General features: G+C 33.5%; 1 protein-coding gene across 1 annotated transcript; it reads right to left on the bottom strand.

The window, feature by feature from the left end:
- Window positions 1–462: 462 nt before the first annotated feature.
- LOC137933036 (coiled-coil domain-containing protein 170) lies at window positions 463–16,439 on the bottom strand. The gene is made up of 12 exons (XM_068776769.1): window positions 16,362–16,439; window positions 12,988–13,077; window positions 11,838–12,576; window positions 11,268–11,440; window positions 10,909–11,109; window positions 10,058–10,201; window positions 8,238–8,318; window positions 6,895–6,999; window positions 6,142–6,309; window positions 2,381–2,631; window positions 1,424–1,621; window positions 463–547 (listed from the first exon to the last, which is right to left on the bottom strand). The coding sequence occupies exons 1-12, from the start codon at window positions 16,437–16,439 to the stop codon at window positions 463–465; spliced, it is 2,313 nt and encodes a 770-aa protein (XP_068632870.1).
- Window positions 16,440–16,777: the final 338 nt, after the last annotated feature.

Raw genomic sequence — 16,777 nt, 5'->3', positions numbered from 1 at the left:
TCCATAAAGATCAGCTGGAAGCGGTTTAACTTGGCCCTATCCTATTCTGTCCACCTTGCTTGTTGACGTCCAGTATTGTGCTTGCCGGTTTGTGGTTTTCACATTATTGACGTTATTACTGTGTTAGTTTTTTAAAATTACTTGTTAACAATATAATTAATTATTACTAAGGTTTGTACGAATCCTAACCAACGTACAGTATGGCATTTCAAACCACTTATTAACATAATCGTGTAAATTGAACAAACTTTTATCCTTCATTCTAGAACTTAGATCTTACCCCTTGTAATAATTTAATTCTTTCTTTAGATAAAGGGTTAGAATTGTTCTGGTTGTTCTAGTAGTATGTATAATTTTGAAACATTCATTGCTGATGATAATAAAAAAAACCAAGTGAAGCGATGCGTGTGCGCGTTGTTAGTGGTCGTGCCGCGGGTAGAAGTGGGCGCGCCGGCGGGCGTGTCACAAGCCCGCGCGGCTCTTGAACAAGTCGTCGTCGAGCTCAAACGCCGGATCTGCATACCCGGAATCGTCGTAGCGGAGCGACCTGTCACACATATCATCGTGTCACGGAAGTAAAATCTTTGCTTTGTATTCATAAATATAGTTTGAGTCTCAATGCATTACTTTTCCTATAATAATACAGATTAGTAGTTACTAAAGTCGTTCAGGTTGACCCCGAGAGGTCCACGAGAGATTTGACTTGTTGGTGTGACAAAAAAATGGGGGCTTATAATTCGTAAGCGGTTGTCCACGGATATTAATCCGCTTTCAATAGTGAAGTAGGTAGATAATATTTTAAAAAGGTCAGCGACTGATACTAGTAAAAATTTGCATATTCCACATTCAGGACAAGAGACTTAAATATGCACATTTTCGTAGATTTTTTGGGAATATGGTAGTAACAAAACATCATCCAAACCAGAGGTTATGATTTAGATGATATTAAAATGGTTACTTGAAATGAATGCCAGAACGGTATTGCACTATAATATTTTCATTGTATGTACGATGATGGCGTACTGTCTGCCTAGAAACTTTAATTCCGGAATAACGCTGGTTATCTCGAAGTTAAAGTGGTATTTTTTAACCGTCAAATACGCGACGATCTTATTTCAATTAGTGGATAAGCATCCACACCGTTGTTTAAAATTTATTATTTTTTAATATGAATAAATATAATTGTATACTATATTAAAGAAAATACTACTAAATATATTGTATAAAGTACATAATGATAACAATCCATGGATATGTTTTTTTATATTGATAATATAAAGACAAATAAAAAATAATAATTGTGGAACTTTTAAGAGTACTGTGGCAATCGGTAATCTGGAAATCGGATTTATTAATTCAGCGCCTGATAAAGAAATAAAGAAGTGAAATTAGGCATTAATAATTTTTACTGTGATAAACATACCTATCAGGCGTCCTAGTTCTGCATCTAGAAGGGGGCGGCGACCTAGATGCCGCACGTAACAACGCAGGGTCGTCGTATCGTCGCGATACAGTAGTAAAGTCATGGTGTGCGTCGATCAGCTTTTGCAGGCGAGACACCATCTCGAAGTCGGATACGGACGATGGCACGAGGATTCCCAAAAGTTTTGCAATCGAATTCCTATGTAAAAAAATTATTAACTGTTAATTGCAAAATAATTAATGGCACACATAAGATACATATTTTTCATTATGACGTTTTATTAGCCCGATAGTTTCACGTCATACGGCAGTCTTAACTTCAGATCAAAGTATTGTGACGGCCAAAACAGGCGCCATGACGGTACTGAACGCGACCACCTATTGGCAATCAGGGCTAACATAATTTAAGACTACAATTCCCAGCTTTTCAATGTTATTGTTAAATCTACCCACGCGAAGCATTTACCGTAACCATACGTAGTATATATACGAGTACCAACTCAAACGAGGTGACTCTTACATCCTAACGACAATGAACTCTTTTTTTCAAATAAATGAAACACGAATAACAATTTTTTGTAACGTTCCAAACATTGCAAACAATTGCATACAGTATAAAGGTTTTCAAATCAAACTTTAAATGCAAAGAATATTTCAATCGTCTCAATCAGGTTTTATTGATAAAGCGTCATCTAAAGCCATAAGTTTATGAGATCCTCTCTTAAATTGTTAATGCAATCATTTTAATATATAATAATATTGAATTTTTAGAATTACGCATAACCGTAGAGAAATGTTAAAAAATGTAAATGCTAAAATACTTAATATATAAAAGCAATTAAATTTTTTTAATTCTGTTTAATTCCAGGTAATTCAAATCTAGACATACTGATTATAATTCGGACTTTTGGCTGAAGTACAAGTATAACAGTTACAGTAAAATCATTTTTCTAGTTACCTGAAACTTTGTAATTGTGCCTCTCTTCTCTGACATTCCGCAAGAGTTTCCTTTGCCCTCGCAATGTCATCCCTTAACATAGTGATCTGGTGTTCGGCGCTGTTTCGTTCCTGTTCAAAAGTCTCACCGGTAGACCGGATCTGGTCTTTCATAACATTTAACTTGCGCTGGTACCGAGTCCGTAATAACTCTGCTTCTTCTAATTTCTTTTGGAGTTCTTCGATTTTCCGACTTCTTTCTAACGATGAAATCTATTGAAAGGACTAAGAGCTTAGAAATGTAAATATTATTCGAATTTAAACAAAATAATACTTTTAATTCCTAACTCGGCCAATCCTCGCAAAATTACAGATGATCAGAAGTTTTTTTGGTTTTTTCTAATTAAATTTATTGTTTGTTCTAGCCAAGCATCACTCAACTATTTGTAAATAATACTACGCTATTCATATGTTTCTGCTATATGATTCCGAAAAATCTAAATTATAATAATAAGACAATTAAAACAATTTAAATTAAAGACATTGGAGTAATCACATAATTAACATTCGAATAACGGTTGCTCATGCGGTCGTGTACAGAAGAACTACCATACCTCGGTCGATCGCCAGTCGGGCACGGTCTGCGAATGTAATTATTCTTACTCTTTCTGTAACTTTTCACAGTATTTACATCGAGTTTGTTATTTCACGATTGTAAAATTGCTATTCGAATAATATAAACTTCATTAGAACACACAAGATGACAATGCAGCGTCTTCTGTGTTCGTTCGTGTAATTCAATCGAAAGACACTAGAATTTTCATTTTTGCTTATATAGATGTTAACGTTTCAATCAGTTGGAGCCAAAATACGAAATTAAACATTCCTATTCACAAATCTATAGTTGGCATTAAAATTCCTAATTTGTTTTTAATAATATCACATGGTAAAGGCAAATTTCCCACAAATACAGAAAACTTTTTTTTTGAATAATCGAGATTTTTCATTCCTAAAGTTTAACTTTTCTCACTAGGGCTATGAAACAGGGATATTTATTTTTTGCGTAGTAAATGATTTTTGAAGATTTGGATTTTTTATGTAGTCATCGGAAGATGATGGATGTAAGACAGAATTGCGCTGTGGTATACCAAAAAACTATTATGTATCACCATTATATATTAAATTCTTTACACAAATTATATATATTAAATTCTTTCAATGAAATGTTTGTGGGGTCCTAGTGTCTCGGGTTAAATCCAGTCTGGCCAAGCAGATCTAAATTGGCGTCATGTCCAAAACAAACAAGACTGACTAAACCGAATTTAAAAAAAAAATATGTTTGTGTCACACACAAACATGTTCCTGTATTAGGAACAATGGTGTTAAGTTTTTCTTATCTATTTTTGCCAATTGATTATTCAAAAAAAATATCTACAACGTTAATTTTATAAAGGTGTGCGAGTACTATTGCTAATTAAAGTTGTTTGTGATGAAAACTCACTTTTTTGACCTTTCGACGTTCCTACAAAAAAAATGTACTACCCTTCTTTTCATCCGAATTAAGAATACAAAAGGAAGTATGTAAAATTTAGTGGTCATATAATAAATAATGTATGCAAAGTTTATATATGATCGTTGTTAATTTTGATTATTTGAGGCCGTGGGCATTCATCGTACGTTTTATGATATTCTGTTGCTATTTTGACCCATTACATTAAATTACACGTTTAATAAAGATGTAAATATGACATTTTACGAAGTTGTCGGTAAACCGAGCCCGTTTCTTTGTTTTAATTGTTACACATAATAAAATTCTAAGCGCTGGTAATAATTATTACGTGCAACAAAATCTTCGAACGAGATCACGTTTGTATTAAGAAAATTACTTTGACCTCGAGAAACAATTATTCTAGTAAATCTACTTCGAACTACTTGTAAGCAATTCCATACAACATCCGTATTTATCAGCACCGTCATATTATCGAAAATGTTTTTGTTACTTGCGTATGAATAATTGCTATGTAACATAATTTGTAGAATATTCCTTGTAAGTATTTCGTCATGTTTAATATTTTAAGAATTGTTAAACATCTTTTAATGTCATTTATTTCAAACTACATATAATTACAGAAAAAAAAATTATCGTAACTTTGAAACAAAGTAAGACATTTTCAATTCACGAATCAGTTGAATGCCTTTCTAGAATTTGGATCTTATTGCACATGCATTCCATCGCATTAGGAAAGGAGACGAGTTGGTGCTGTTGCGTTTGCAAACATTCTTCTAGAATAAATTGTAACTAATTAAAGGCCTTAGCAACTACCGAAATACCTTTCGACAATAACATCTCTAACATTCACCAATAAATACAAAATTCTTTAATATTACTGTTAAATAAATATGAAAACTTCGGTTTATTGTTTCAAGAAAAGATTTTTTTTTATCGATATTTAATTTTTGTTAGATTGTACTTAGCATGTTACTAATATTTTGCGGACGCATTCTTTGTTTTCGTTAACGAGATTGTTAGAGTATTTTATATTGAATTATTGTATTTTTTAATGTATTACAGTATGTTGTAATCTTGCGAGCTTGATGTTACAGAGTTCAATGAAATAATCAAAAATACACTATCGTTGTGATAATCTCTTTGAAGTATTAGAAACATATTTATATGTTTTTACTTTGTTTATGATCTATGCGAGGATTCCTGAATAATAACAAACTTCTAAACAGATGTTTAGGTACTCGTAAACGACACTTAATGAACTGCATGCTAACAATTAGACGTTACTTAGAGCTTTGTTTCGACTGAAAAATTACTATTGTAGATACGGTAGCACTCTACATTATACATCGATACAAGTAAAATATTACTCAACACACTTGCAATTTGAATTTAAAGACTTGCAATTTTAAAAACTTTTTAGTTTTATTAACAGAGTGTTCAATCATATCCGATTACTATTGTCAAAAGTTTATAAAAAGTATTAAACATCTTTATTAATAACATATGTTCTTTCTGAAGATGATATAATTTGTCAATACAATTTTTTGGAGTGTGCCTGGAGGTGACGTCGACCTTAATATAGTGCCATCGTAAACCTTTGCGTATTTGTTATATACCCTTATCTAGTTTTCAAGAACCTTTCAGGTAATATGTTATCGTACATGATTAGCAAAATTTACAGTTTAAATTATTTTACTGTACATACTTCGATTCCGTTCTTTCAACGGTACAGTAAAACTTTCATTATTTTAATGTATGATGTACAGTAGAGGAATCGAATTCTTTTTCTACCAGAATTTACACATAATGTCATCAATATGTTATCAAGAGAAGAGTGATTTTCGCTATAAAATTTTGGACTCTAACACGTAACAAAGTAGATTGTGATTAAGTATGGATTACAGAGCTCTTTAATTCCACACGCTAATATTTATTGATGCTGATGTTGTAAGTAAATGTTTAATTGTTTTAATTTTATTCTTAAATAATAAGCGATTATTTAATAATAACATATAATATGTAAACATTGTTTAAATTGTTGTAAATAAAAACGCTACTCATGTATGAATAAATATATAGTTTTCTTATGAAAAGTTTTTTTTTTTATCAAAGCAAAAGAAATTTATGTTAGCAATATTTTTTTGGGCAAGAAAAATATTGTGTAGCTCTTTATAGACAGAGTTTATAAACTGAAATTTTGTAATTTACAATTTTTAACTCTTTCGACTCAAAATGTTGCCGGCCCCGATTAGTGAATTATGACAGTAACTAACTTTGTAGTCCGCGGCGTCAGCCAATTGGGCGTTCAGATCTCGCAGCTGGGCGCGGGCGTCGCTTAGTTGGATTGTTAATTTGTCACACTGACGCGCCAGCTTCTTACTTCGGCAAACTGCTTCGTCGCGCTCTGCTTGAAGCACTGCTCGTACACGGGCACTCTCCTCCTGTGCGTGCAACAAATGTATTTTTCTGATTTGAAAAAAGTATTAATTTTTGTTAAATTTTCTTATAAAAATCACTTACAAATAACTAGGTTAACATTAGTTAACTTTGACCATAAAATTACTATTTAGATTAAGATTTTATTTGAATCATTCATCATTGTTTTAATTTTCAAAGTATCATAAATGCTAGTTACGGGTCAAAGTAATAGCAAACTTGTAACAGACATACAGAGTATTCGCAAACGGAGGTAACAAAGGAATCTCGATGACGTAGTTGTCGTACGAAAAATAGAGGAAAAGAGACTAAGGTGAGGAGCCACACAATAACGGAAGCACTTAGAAAAGCAGGTCAAAGAGCCCCGTGGAGGCAACTGGCCGAGTCCTCGACCTATGCTTTCCAGGAAGGTCCCGATGAGATACGAGATACAAATATAGTACAACAAACTTAGCCGAGTTTGGAAAAAATGCCAAGATGACGGTAGTAGTAAGTAAGACTTCCAGACGTGAGTGCAGATATGATACGTATTTATCTAGTTGAATGTCTATAATAAATAGCAGTTAATAAAAATCACAATAACGTTTTACCTGCACACTCAACTTGCGCCGTAATAGGTCCAAATGTAAATCTTTTCGTTGTAGTTGCTCCCTAAGAATTCTTATTCTGCGTTGCAATTGATACACCACAGCCGTCTGCAATCAGTTATTAAATTGAGCACACTTTTAAGCAGTTAAACGAAATTAAACACGTATACTTTCGGTAATGGTAACTAACCATGGCCATTTACATAAAAAAATATTTGTAGAGATATCATCTTATAAATAATTCCAATTAAATAATTCTATTCTTGCTAATAACATTAACACAATATAAATAGGCCTTAATTTGAACCGGACATTCATCGCTGTCCAAGTGACATTTGTAGATTCGATGATTTTTTATTGTTCCCTGCCATATGTGGGGGCAGGGACGTTACATTTTTTTCTCACAAATTCTTTCTCTCTTTCTTTACAAAAACTTTCATTTCATTCGAGTTCTGATCTTCTTTTATACATCGCCTTACTACCCTCATCTACATTCCTTATTATCTTTGCTTCTTATACCAAAGCACATTTATTTATATTATGTATCCATTATTTTTTCATAATCGTCGATTACGATCGGATAGGACAAAATCCGACAGCAAAAAACCAAAAGTTAAAGTAATAAAGATTCGAGGGGTTTAAAGGCAGCAGCGCGCAGAATGTGTCTTGTCAAAAAGATCTCATTTAAGATAACGAACCTCGACGAAACTCGGGGAGCCTCGGCTCAGGCCGATAACATTACTTTTTTCGTTGTTTTACTTGTTTTGGTGGAAGCTATAGGCACAAGAGCTCTCACGAAGGAACCTTGGCTGGGACTACCACTCGTTGACACAACGACGTCCGAGAGGGCCATATCACGACTTGATCGATTGTTGTTGTCTGGCTAATAATACTACTATCAACAAGCAGTTGTAACCTAAAGGTTGTGGCTACTTCACCTTATCTGTCATATTAGTGTAAGGCATTTAAAAGGAAAAGATACAACAGGCAGAGCGCAGTGTGATTTATTAACCTTCGATTGAAATAAATAATTAACTAACAGCTTAATATTTCGTGTGCCAACGTCCGGTTTATTTTAATTGGTTATTGTGCCTATATAATTATTTATTTTACAAATAATTGCATGCCAAAACAGAGTTTAGTAGTTGACTGCTAATCTAGTTAATGAATTATGATTTTAAATCGTGTGCTTACCTTATTTACAATTTTAGTGTTCTGCAGGCGCCAGTGTAAAAATTTACTATAAGTGCGAAGGTTCACGTACTAATAAGCTTCTAACTTTAATACATCGTATCGTAAATCAGATCTACGTTATTAATATCATGCCAATTTATTACATTTCTTACTTCTTTAAGGTATGGCAAATCATGGTAAGATCGTTCTCTGCGCAGACGCGGCAGCGTGCCATAGTATCCGTAATATAGGAGCTACACAGACATAACGATAAATATACAAATACTTTAAAATACAAATGATATATAATTAATGTTTTAAGGCAAAACATGTTGCTGGCGACCATTGTTACTTAATGTAGGAAGCATTTTATTTTAAAACATAATGTCAAAGTACTACGCGAAGTATGCAAAGCGTTTTTGATTTATTAAAAATATCTTGATAGTAGCGATAATATGTCTCAGAAATTTGTTTAATAAGTAGCACGCAGAGAAGGTAGACGCGGCGTAGGTAGGCTCCCGCTAGGTGGACCGACAACATGGCTGAGGTCGCGGAAAGTTGCTAGGTGAGAGCACCAAAGGACCGAAGAACCCTATGCGATATGGTGATGATTTAGTAACAGGTTTGAAATTAAAATATACAATTATCTAAATGATTATAATCAAGTTAGTTACCTATTTTCTGTTGTAAAATTGATGTAACTTTTTGTTTTATAAAACAACAATGTTATAATAGACAATTTCCTATTTAACACACAGATCAAAGTGATAATCTAATTCTTTTAAGTTGTCTTTGATCTTCTAATCCATCCATAGTATAAACAAGCACATTCCTTTAGCAGGGTTGTCACATAATACGGAAATCTTTATAATTAGTAGCTGTTTGAGTATAATTCATATAATAAAACAATTTTTTTTTTTACAAATGTTCTTTTTACTAAATTTTATTTTACAACGGTTACGGAGAGGGCGTGTGATGATATATATCTAAAGAAAATCTGCTGAACGTTTGTGCCCACTATTTCGAGATAACATGGTATGACCCATCTATCCACTACCACGTATATGAATAAATTTGGACATAGAAATATTAGACCCCAACATTAATTAATTTTAATAATACTACTCCACCACCAATATTCTTAATTAAATTTGTTATTTAAAGTTATAGCGTGTTCAAGTTTGACCATATCACAAATAAGCCGTAAATAATGAATGTACATAAGTTTAATTGAAGTCTTTTGAGTGAATAAACATTAGCGCCGTAAAAATAATTCGTTGTAAACTGTTAATGTACACTGAACAACGCACAATTTAAAAGTGATTCTGTCTTAAAAACCTCTTGATTTTCATTTAATAAAAAATATTATGGCAGATATGTTGTGCTACTATCGCGCTAGTTAACTGAATGAAACACAGCAACATATAATTTTGGAGTGCGTTTGAAATTGTTTACCTTGAATATTTTGGCACAAAAAGCTGAAAAATTGACATAAATTTAAAAAAATATTTATAGTATTTATTTAACATTTGCATTTTGTGTAGCAGCCCTAAATAATAGAATTCAATTAGCAATAATTATTGAAATGTATGCGGTAATTTATCCAACAACATTTCCATGCAGGGTGTATTAAATTGTATTCAAGTTATCATGCATTAAGAGCGTGAACCTTAACAATGTTGCCAGAAACATCATGATAAAGTTATCGAACAAATTTTTAAAGCAGATATTTATAAAGTCGGGGATTACTTTGTAATTAGAACTTAAGAGTATTGTTGTTTTGAAATAAACATATGTATCACTTGATAAATATGAATTAAAAAAAGTGACAGATAATATATTTACATCTAATCGGTTCTGTTATGTATTGTAATCAATTTCAAAACAACGTTTCGATTCATGCGACATTTTGTACACGATCCGGTTATAACGGTTCGAATTTTTCAATACCAGTATGATCAACCTTTCTCATGTACGTGATATGTAAACTGACCTTGTCAACGATTTTATCACTCTCAAGTCGCGCCAGTTGCTCCGCACGGTGGATAATCGATTCAGTGTGTAGCTCTATGCCAACATCCTGAGACAACTCATCCATATTTAGCGTTCTGCTCAGACGCTCGAGGAATGCTACAAACTGTAACAATAAAATAGTTTTTTTTTTAAAAAAAAACAAAGCCAACGTAATCTTTTTAATATGACGATTTTTAATAACTTTTCGAAGTCAGTCCTAATTCTACATACATATCGTTTACAAAATACAAAATTACTTTAATTACATAGACATTTACACGTTTTTTGACACGGCACTTATTTTAACATTATTAGTAGTAAGTTACCACTTGTTCGGAATACTGATCTGCTGAGAAGACTCGGCCGAAGAAAACAGTTGATATTTTTTAATGAAATTTAACCATGTTTGATATATATAATATAATATCGACCATGAGTTAGTACCGTTAACGTTGTTTATACAAAGAGAATTAACGATAAAAGTTATGTGCATAAATATTCTATTATTATTTGTGGCTTGAGCACTGGTAGCCTAGCGGTAGAGGACTGAGACCTGCGATCTTAAGTCGCGGGTTTGATTCCTGGGTTACTATCGTATATAATTCACACTTTGTGCATTAATTATGTAGGATCGCCATTGCTCACAAATAAGTTCCAGAAGATGGGCACCAGCATCCTCTGTGAATGTAATACCACACTGCGATTGCTAACCCGCCTGCCAAGCGTGGCGATTATGGTATATCGCTCCTTAGATATCTTAGGGGGAGGCCTATGCCTTCCAGTAGGTGTCTGTGGGCTGAAACGACGATCATCGATTTGTGGTATACTAACATTAGCTTTATCCTTGCGGAGACCATCCCGAGAAAGCTCCATGGCGTTAAGATCCGATTCCAGCTTGTGCACCTTGGTCTCCAGTATGTTTCTTTCGTCCTCAAGGATACGGACTCGGGTATTAGCTTGCTCTTGCATATGTGTAGTTCTATTTAACTGTTGAGATTCTATCCCGAGTTTGTCGCGCAACGCTTCTATTTGCTAGTGACAACATAAAGGTTAATATAATGATATTTTAAAAAAATCTTTGAACCAATGTTTCAATGTTATAAATATATTTATACATTAATAAAATATATATAAACAATGTACTTGTGTGTGGGTGAAACATAGATTGAGATTACATATATCTAACACACCACAGATTTGTCCTTGTTTTCGCCTAGTATTTCTCGGATTCTGTCCTTGATTGTGCTTTCATGTGCTTCCACAAACCGCGTCGGTAGACTGAGAAGAATGGCTATGGATTCCATTGTGTTACGAAACTCGGTTTGTAGCCTTTGATATCTTTCATCCCGGTGTCTTAAATCCTCTGTGAGAAAAAACAGTTTGCTGTAAATGACAACTAAAAAGAACAATAATGGGATATATCAAGATATAAAAATAAAGTAATAACCATAAAATGAAACCATCCTATTAAAGAGACATAAATTTACTTTCTGCGAATATTTTCTTCAATAAACGATTACATCCTCCTAGTTGATTTTGAATGTGATCTTTTGACTTTACATGAAACATGCACGTAGACGCTTTTTTGTTTCAATAGAAACAAACATTTTCAGCATGCGATTTAAACTTATTACATGATAAAAGATCTGGATATTGCTAACTGCTGCCTTCCTAGCCTTATAAAAAGATAAAAAAACCTGAATACCGATTTCTCTACGAAATTTGAAGATATGAAAGCAATATATCTATAACAACATTACCTTTCAGCTGTATGATCATAGATTCGTTTTGATTAACATTATCAGTAACAACGCTTAAGTTTTTTGTGCAATGAGATAACTTCTCGCGCGCTTCGTGAAGCTCACGTTCAATTACTCTGTTTTGTACTGCAAGAGATTCTTTCTCTTGTTTCAACCTTTCTATCTCAAGTAAATGCGTAGAAAGCTGACGTTGCAGAATATCTTTGTCCCCATTAGCTCTCTCCAAACTGTCTCTGCAACTTCTTAGGTCTTGTTCAATTGTTGATAAATTTTCAGTTGTGTTCATACATTTGTTTTTGAGTCTAGTAATCTCTTGGACGAGCTCTGAAGCTTTTATTATCAAGCTCTCTGGCGAGTGAGTGTGAGCAGTGTCACAAAAATCTGATTCTAGTGCAACAGACAAACGGCGTATTAAATCATGGAATTGGCAGTGGGCATTTTCTTTTTGTTGTTCTTCATTATGACACTCAAGTTCCAAGGATCTTATCTTTTTCTCCAAGTCTTTTATTTTTTCCTCACAATAACGGTTGTCTCTCTGCAGTGTTTGGACAGTAAGGTCGCTCCTCCCTTGGGACACTTGCAAGTTTCGTTGTGATTCTTCTAAATCTTGTATTTTTTTCTTAAGAGATGATATGATAGCATGTTGGCGGGCGTTTTGCTCGCGCAGATGGTCGATTTCAACCTGCTGTTCTAATATTCTCTGATCTCTCGACAACATTTGGTTCTTTAAATCACTGTTCTGCACAAAAAAGACAAAATTGTTTTTAACGTATTAAAATTGAAAGTTAATATTTTTGTGGCTGGTTATATTTTTTTGCTGTCTGATGCAAGATTAAAAAGAATGATTAGATATTAAAATTAAAGAAATAAAACAATGATTGACTATAATGGCAACCAACTATGATATACTACTATAATAATTTTGATCACATGCGTTTTAAAAATTAAAATGTAATTCAAGAAATGTTAAGAGATCGGATTTTTATTAATGAAAATATAAACAGTTTCATTCACAGATCAGTGTACATCCTCGGTAAGGAGATGAAACGTTGTTTTGGGCAGCTAATTAATACTTTAATTTTTCACTTTCCACAAATAAAGGTATATTATTTAACTTTGACAATTGATTAAAAAAAGTAATTGCGCTTACTTCGGATATTAACTTGTCTCGTTTGTATTGCAGTCCCGCTAGGTCACTTCTGAGGGCAGTGATTACGTCATTATCAATTTCCGTTTTCATCTAAAATATACTGTGTGTTAATAAATTATTGAGAGAACATTAAGTTCTTGGCATAATCGAATACTTACGCATCATTCACAACGATTAAACATGAATATAGTAACAGATGTGCTAAATGTAATAGAACCAAAAACAGAATTGATTAAATCAGGAGGAAGACGGTATTCTATGGCGTGTCAGGGAAGACTACAGTAATTGTACTTGGTACGTATTTCTACAAGCCGTTGCGTGCTTGGGGTTATAAGCCGTGCTCATCGAGAGTCACGATATTTTCATACCGTTGTGTAAAGTTTACCTTAGATACCTGGCGGCGTAATTTACATGAAATGCGGAAGGATTTCCTTTGACTCATATAATTAGTACTTTGCAAGCGATTATTTGAGTTTCAATTTTTTATAAAGTTTTGTTATATTTTTTAACAATCACCATCATTAACATACCAGCGTTCATCATTAACATAGGCGCCTACTGCAGGGCAAAGACCGCTCCTAAAGGTCGCCTCGATGACTACATCCAGCGGCTTTTCGCGACCTTAATTAAGTCATCCGGCCCACCTGTGCGTTTTGGACTCGCTATTCGAGATCCTTTCGGCCCCAACGGCATTCACTTGTAAGGAGGATGGGGAGCAATTCTTCGAGATATGTCAATGACCTTGACTCTTCTACGTATCTTTTAATTTCTATTTTAATCAAGCAGCAATTGACATGCAATCTCTTCTTTGTTCTCTGGGAGACTTTGAACCATCTTATAAGACCAATCGTAGGCGATCACGTCACAGATGAATATTTTTTAAAAACGGAGTAAATGCACGAAATTGGCCTATGCCTATTTTTAAGTATGAATTTGGCCCGCTTATGGCAGTGCAGAGCTGTATAAATTTTTGTAATACAATACACTGGGCAATACTACATCTACCGCCATTACAAAAGATTGGATAGACGAAGTTTTTTTTTTAATGTTGAAAAATGTTGGAAATAATTTTATATCAGAAAAATTCCAGGATTACTATATATGACATACCTATTTGTGCGAGTGCGGTTACATCCGACTTGGATCAGGTGAAAGCTTTATTTCTAAAGAAATCATTGCAGCCGTCACCATAATTTTATGAACAGAATATATTCGTCATTATTTCAGCAAGAGGACATCTGCTGCTGGACATAGGCCTCCCGATAAATTTTCTATAAGACTGGTTGGAAGCGACTTGCATAGAATTTCTTCCGACCACCTTACACCCACAAGGTCGTCTAACACCTTTTGGGTGAACGTTCTACGCTACGCTAGCCGGTCCGTAGTCTACACTGCAGAACCTTAAGGTCCCATTGGTAATCTGTTCTGCTTAATCTGGCCTGCCATGTGCTATTTTAACATGTTAAACCACTTGGCTACTTTGGATACTTTGGTTTTTCTACGGATATCTTCATTCCTTAATAGTGGTAGCCCAGCGGTAAAGGAATGAAACTTGCGATTGTAGGTCGCGGGTTCGCTTCCCGGATTACAATCTGATATAATTTATATATTGTGCATTGATGAAAGAGAATTGCCACTGCTCACAAACAAGTTTTCTGAGAATTACCAGCAACGTCTTCTGTGTACTATAATACCGCAGTAATCGCTAACCAGCTAGCCAAGCGTAGTGATTACGGTATATACTCCATAGATATCTTTGGGGAAGGCCTATGCTTTGCACTGGGCGCCTATGGGCTGAAATGACGACTACCCTCATTCCTATTTCGATATTGTTGGGAAATCCCCAGCATGGTGCTTGGCATTGAGATCCGGAGTGAGTGAATACGTCTCAGTACCGTTAGTCGCCACTGTAACACATATTGGTCGTAGATCTTCGTCTCAAGGCATTGAGGGATATTGGACTTGACATGTCTCGAAGTTTTCCGAACTGACAAAATATTACTGGGCATATTTAACGCATATATATATATATCCACTCTGGTCATAGTTTTGATAAGTGATTAGTTTAATTAACGTAGCAGACAAAAGATTTAATTAGATTTGAAAGAGATACGTCGTCCACAAATTCTTTAAAAAAAAATGTTTGGGTATTACTTATTGTTAATTTGTCTTGAAATTAAGAAAAATAAAACAGGAATGTACAGCTAAATAAATGGAATCACTTGCATTTATTGCACATATTTTACGATATCACAATGACAGGTATGATCTACTGTTATTTTTGTAAGCACTTTGTTATAGGTAACATTTAAGAAACGATTATACTTTGACTACTAAAACATTATGTTGCTAGTCATAGAAATGTATGTTTTCTTTGTCGCCCGTTTGCACTCTCCCTAGTATTGTGAATCCTTTTAAGCATTTCTTTTTATCAGATCCTTTCGACGATGTGTAATTACTAAAAAAGGAATCACAAAGTACTAAGTATTCAAAAAAGTACTGAATGAAAACAACTTATACTTACATACTTATACCTAATAATTTACTCTGAATCAAATCATCCAAAAAGGTAATATAATACGCGGAACCCCATACAATCAGCTGTCTTTGCACATATTAATTGAAAAGAAAGATCTCTTAGATTCTTTACAAAGTACTATGGCTATTTCAAATTTGTAAAACATGTTATTTTTTTTATTTATTTCGAAATTTTCGATTTGCTATTCAAGCACATCCAGGTAACCATCCACATTACTAATTTACATAATATAATTTTTGAGAATATATCAATTTAAAAGGAAATAAATTGTAGATTTACAGTCGGGATGTTTTTTTTCTTATCTGCAGTAGAACGCCACAAGGTCCGTCCCATTAACGTCATTGAAAGATGACGCATGATTTTTTGTTTATAAAAGATTGCATGTCAATTTATTACTACTCTTTGTTGAAGTACTTCCGTATTGATTATAACAAAAAATATTGGATGTATATGGCCATTTTATATTATCTCAAATACAATGTGCGTTAGATATGTGTAAAAGTATTACAAAATAAAAAAAATTTGAGAAAGGTGAAATATAAATTATAGAGTATATTCACCCCAGATGCATTTCGTACGCACTTTTCAATTTTAGGATTTGCTATTGCTAATTGCCTAATATATAATACAAATATTAAAATATTAAAAAGAAAGTCTTATCGTGGAAAGCCTTCTACAGAAAAGATCCTCTATAAGATAATATAATAAAAATCCTCTACGGTATAACACCTTCGTTAGTAACTATTAATTGATAATATATACTTATTTTTTACAGTATAAAAAGGCAAACGTACAACTGACATTTAAAATATGTTGTGATATAAATAGATCTTACCTCAGTGGCACTTTTATCACACAAAGTTTCATACACTTTCCAATTGACTGCTTCGTCTTTATTTTTCTCGTCGTCCATCGTTTACGTCTATTAAAAACACGAAATCAGAGCTCTAAACAGTAGTCTGAACGTTGCTATTAACAGCAAGGATGTAAACATAAATATTGATTAAGCATTCTGCGTAAAAAGAAATGATGTCTTTAGAGCTATATTTGGGCTAGTATTTGATTATTCATTACATATTTTGGTACGAAATAATATTTAGCTAAATAGGCTAGTGCATTTATTACACACCATACCTTAAATTAAGAAGCCCGGAATGTTTAAATTTATCCATTTTTAATTATCAGAGTTACTAACAATTTGATTTTTTATTAATGTGATGTGTATTATCAACTAGATTAGAGAACCTAACA

The sequence above is a fragment of the Battus philenor genome, unplaced genomic scaffold, assembly GCF_028537555.1.
Source record: "Battus philenor isolate CCGP_79_NKW_IND1 unplaced genomic scaffold, ilBatPhil1.0.hap1 SCAF_12, whole genome shotgun sequence".
NCBI lineage: Eukaryota > Metazoa > Arthropoda > Insecta > Lepidoptera > Papilionidae > Battus > Battus philenor.
This window is presented reverse-complemented; position numbering and strand designations above follow the sequence as displayed.

Coding starts and splice junctions, on each gene's coding strand:
- LOC137933036 (XM_068776769.1), bottom strand. CDS start 16,439: ATGGACGACGAGAAAAATAAAGACGAAGCAGTCAATTGGAAAGTGTAT. Junction 7,000..8,237: donor ATTTGCCATACCTTAAAGAA/GTAAGAAATGTA, acceptor AACTGATTGCAG/ACGGCTGTGGTGTATCAATT. Junction 6,310..6,894: donor GGCGCAAGTTGAGTGTGCAG/GTAAAACGTTAT, acceptor TTGCACGCACAG/GAGGAGAGTGCCCGTGTACG.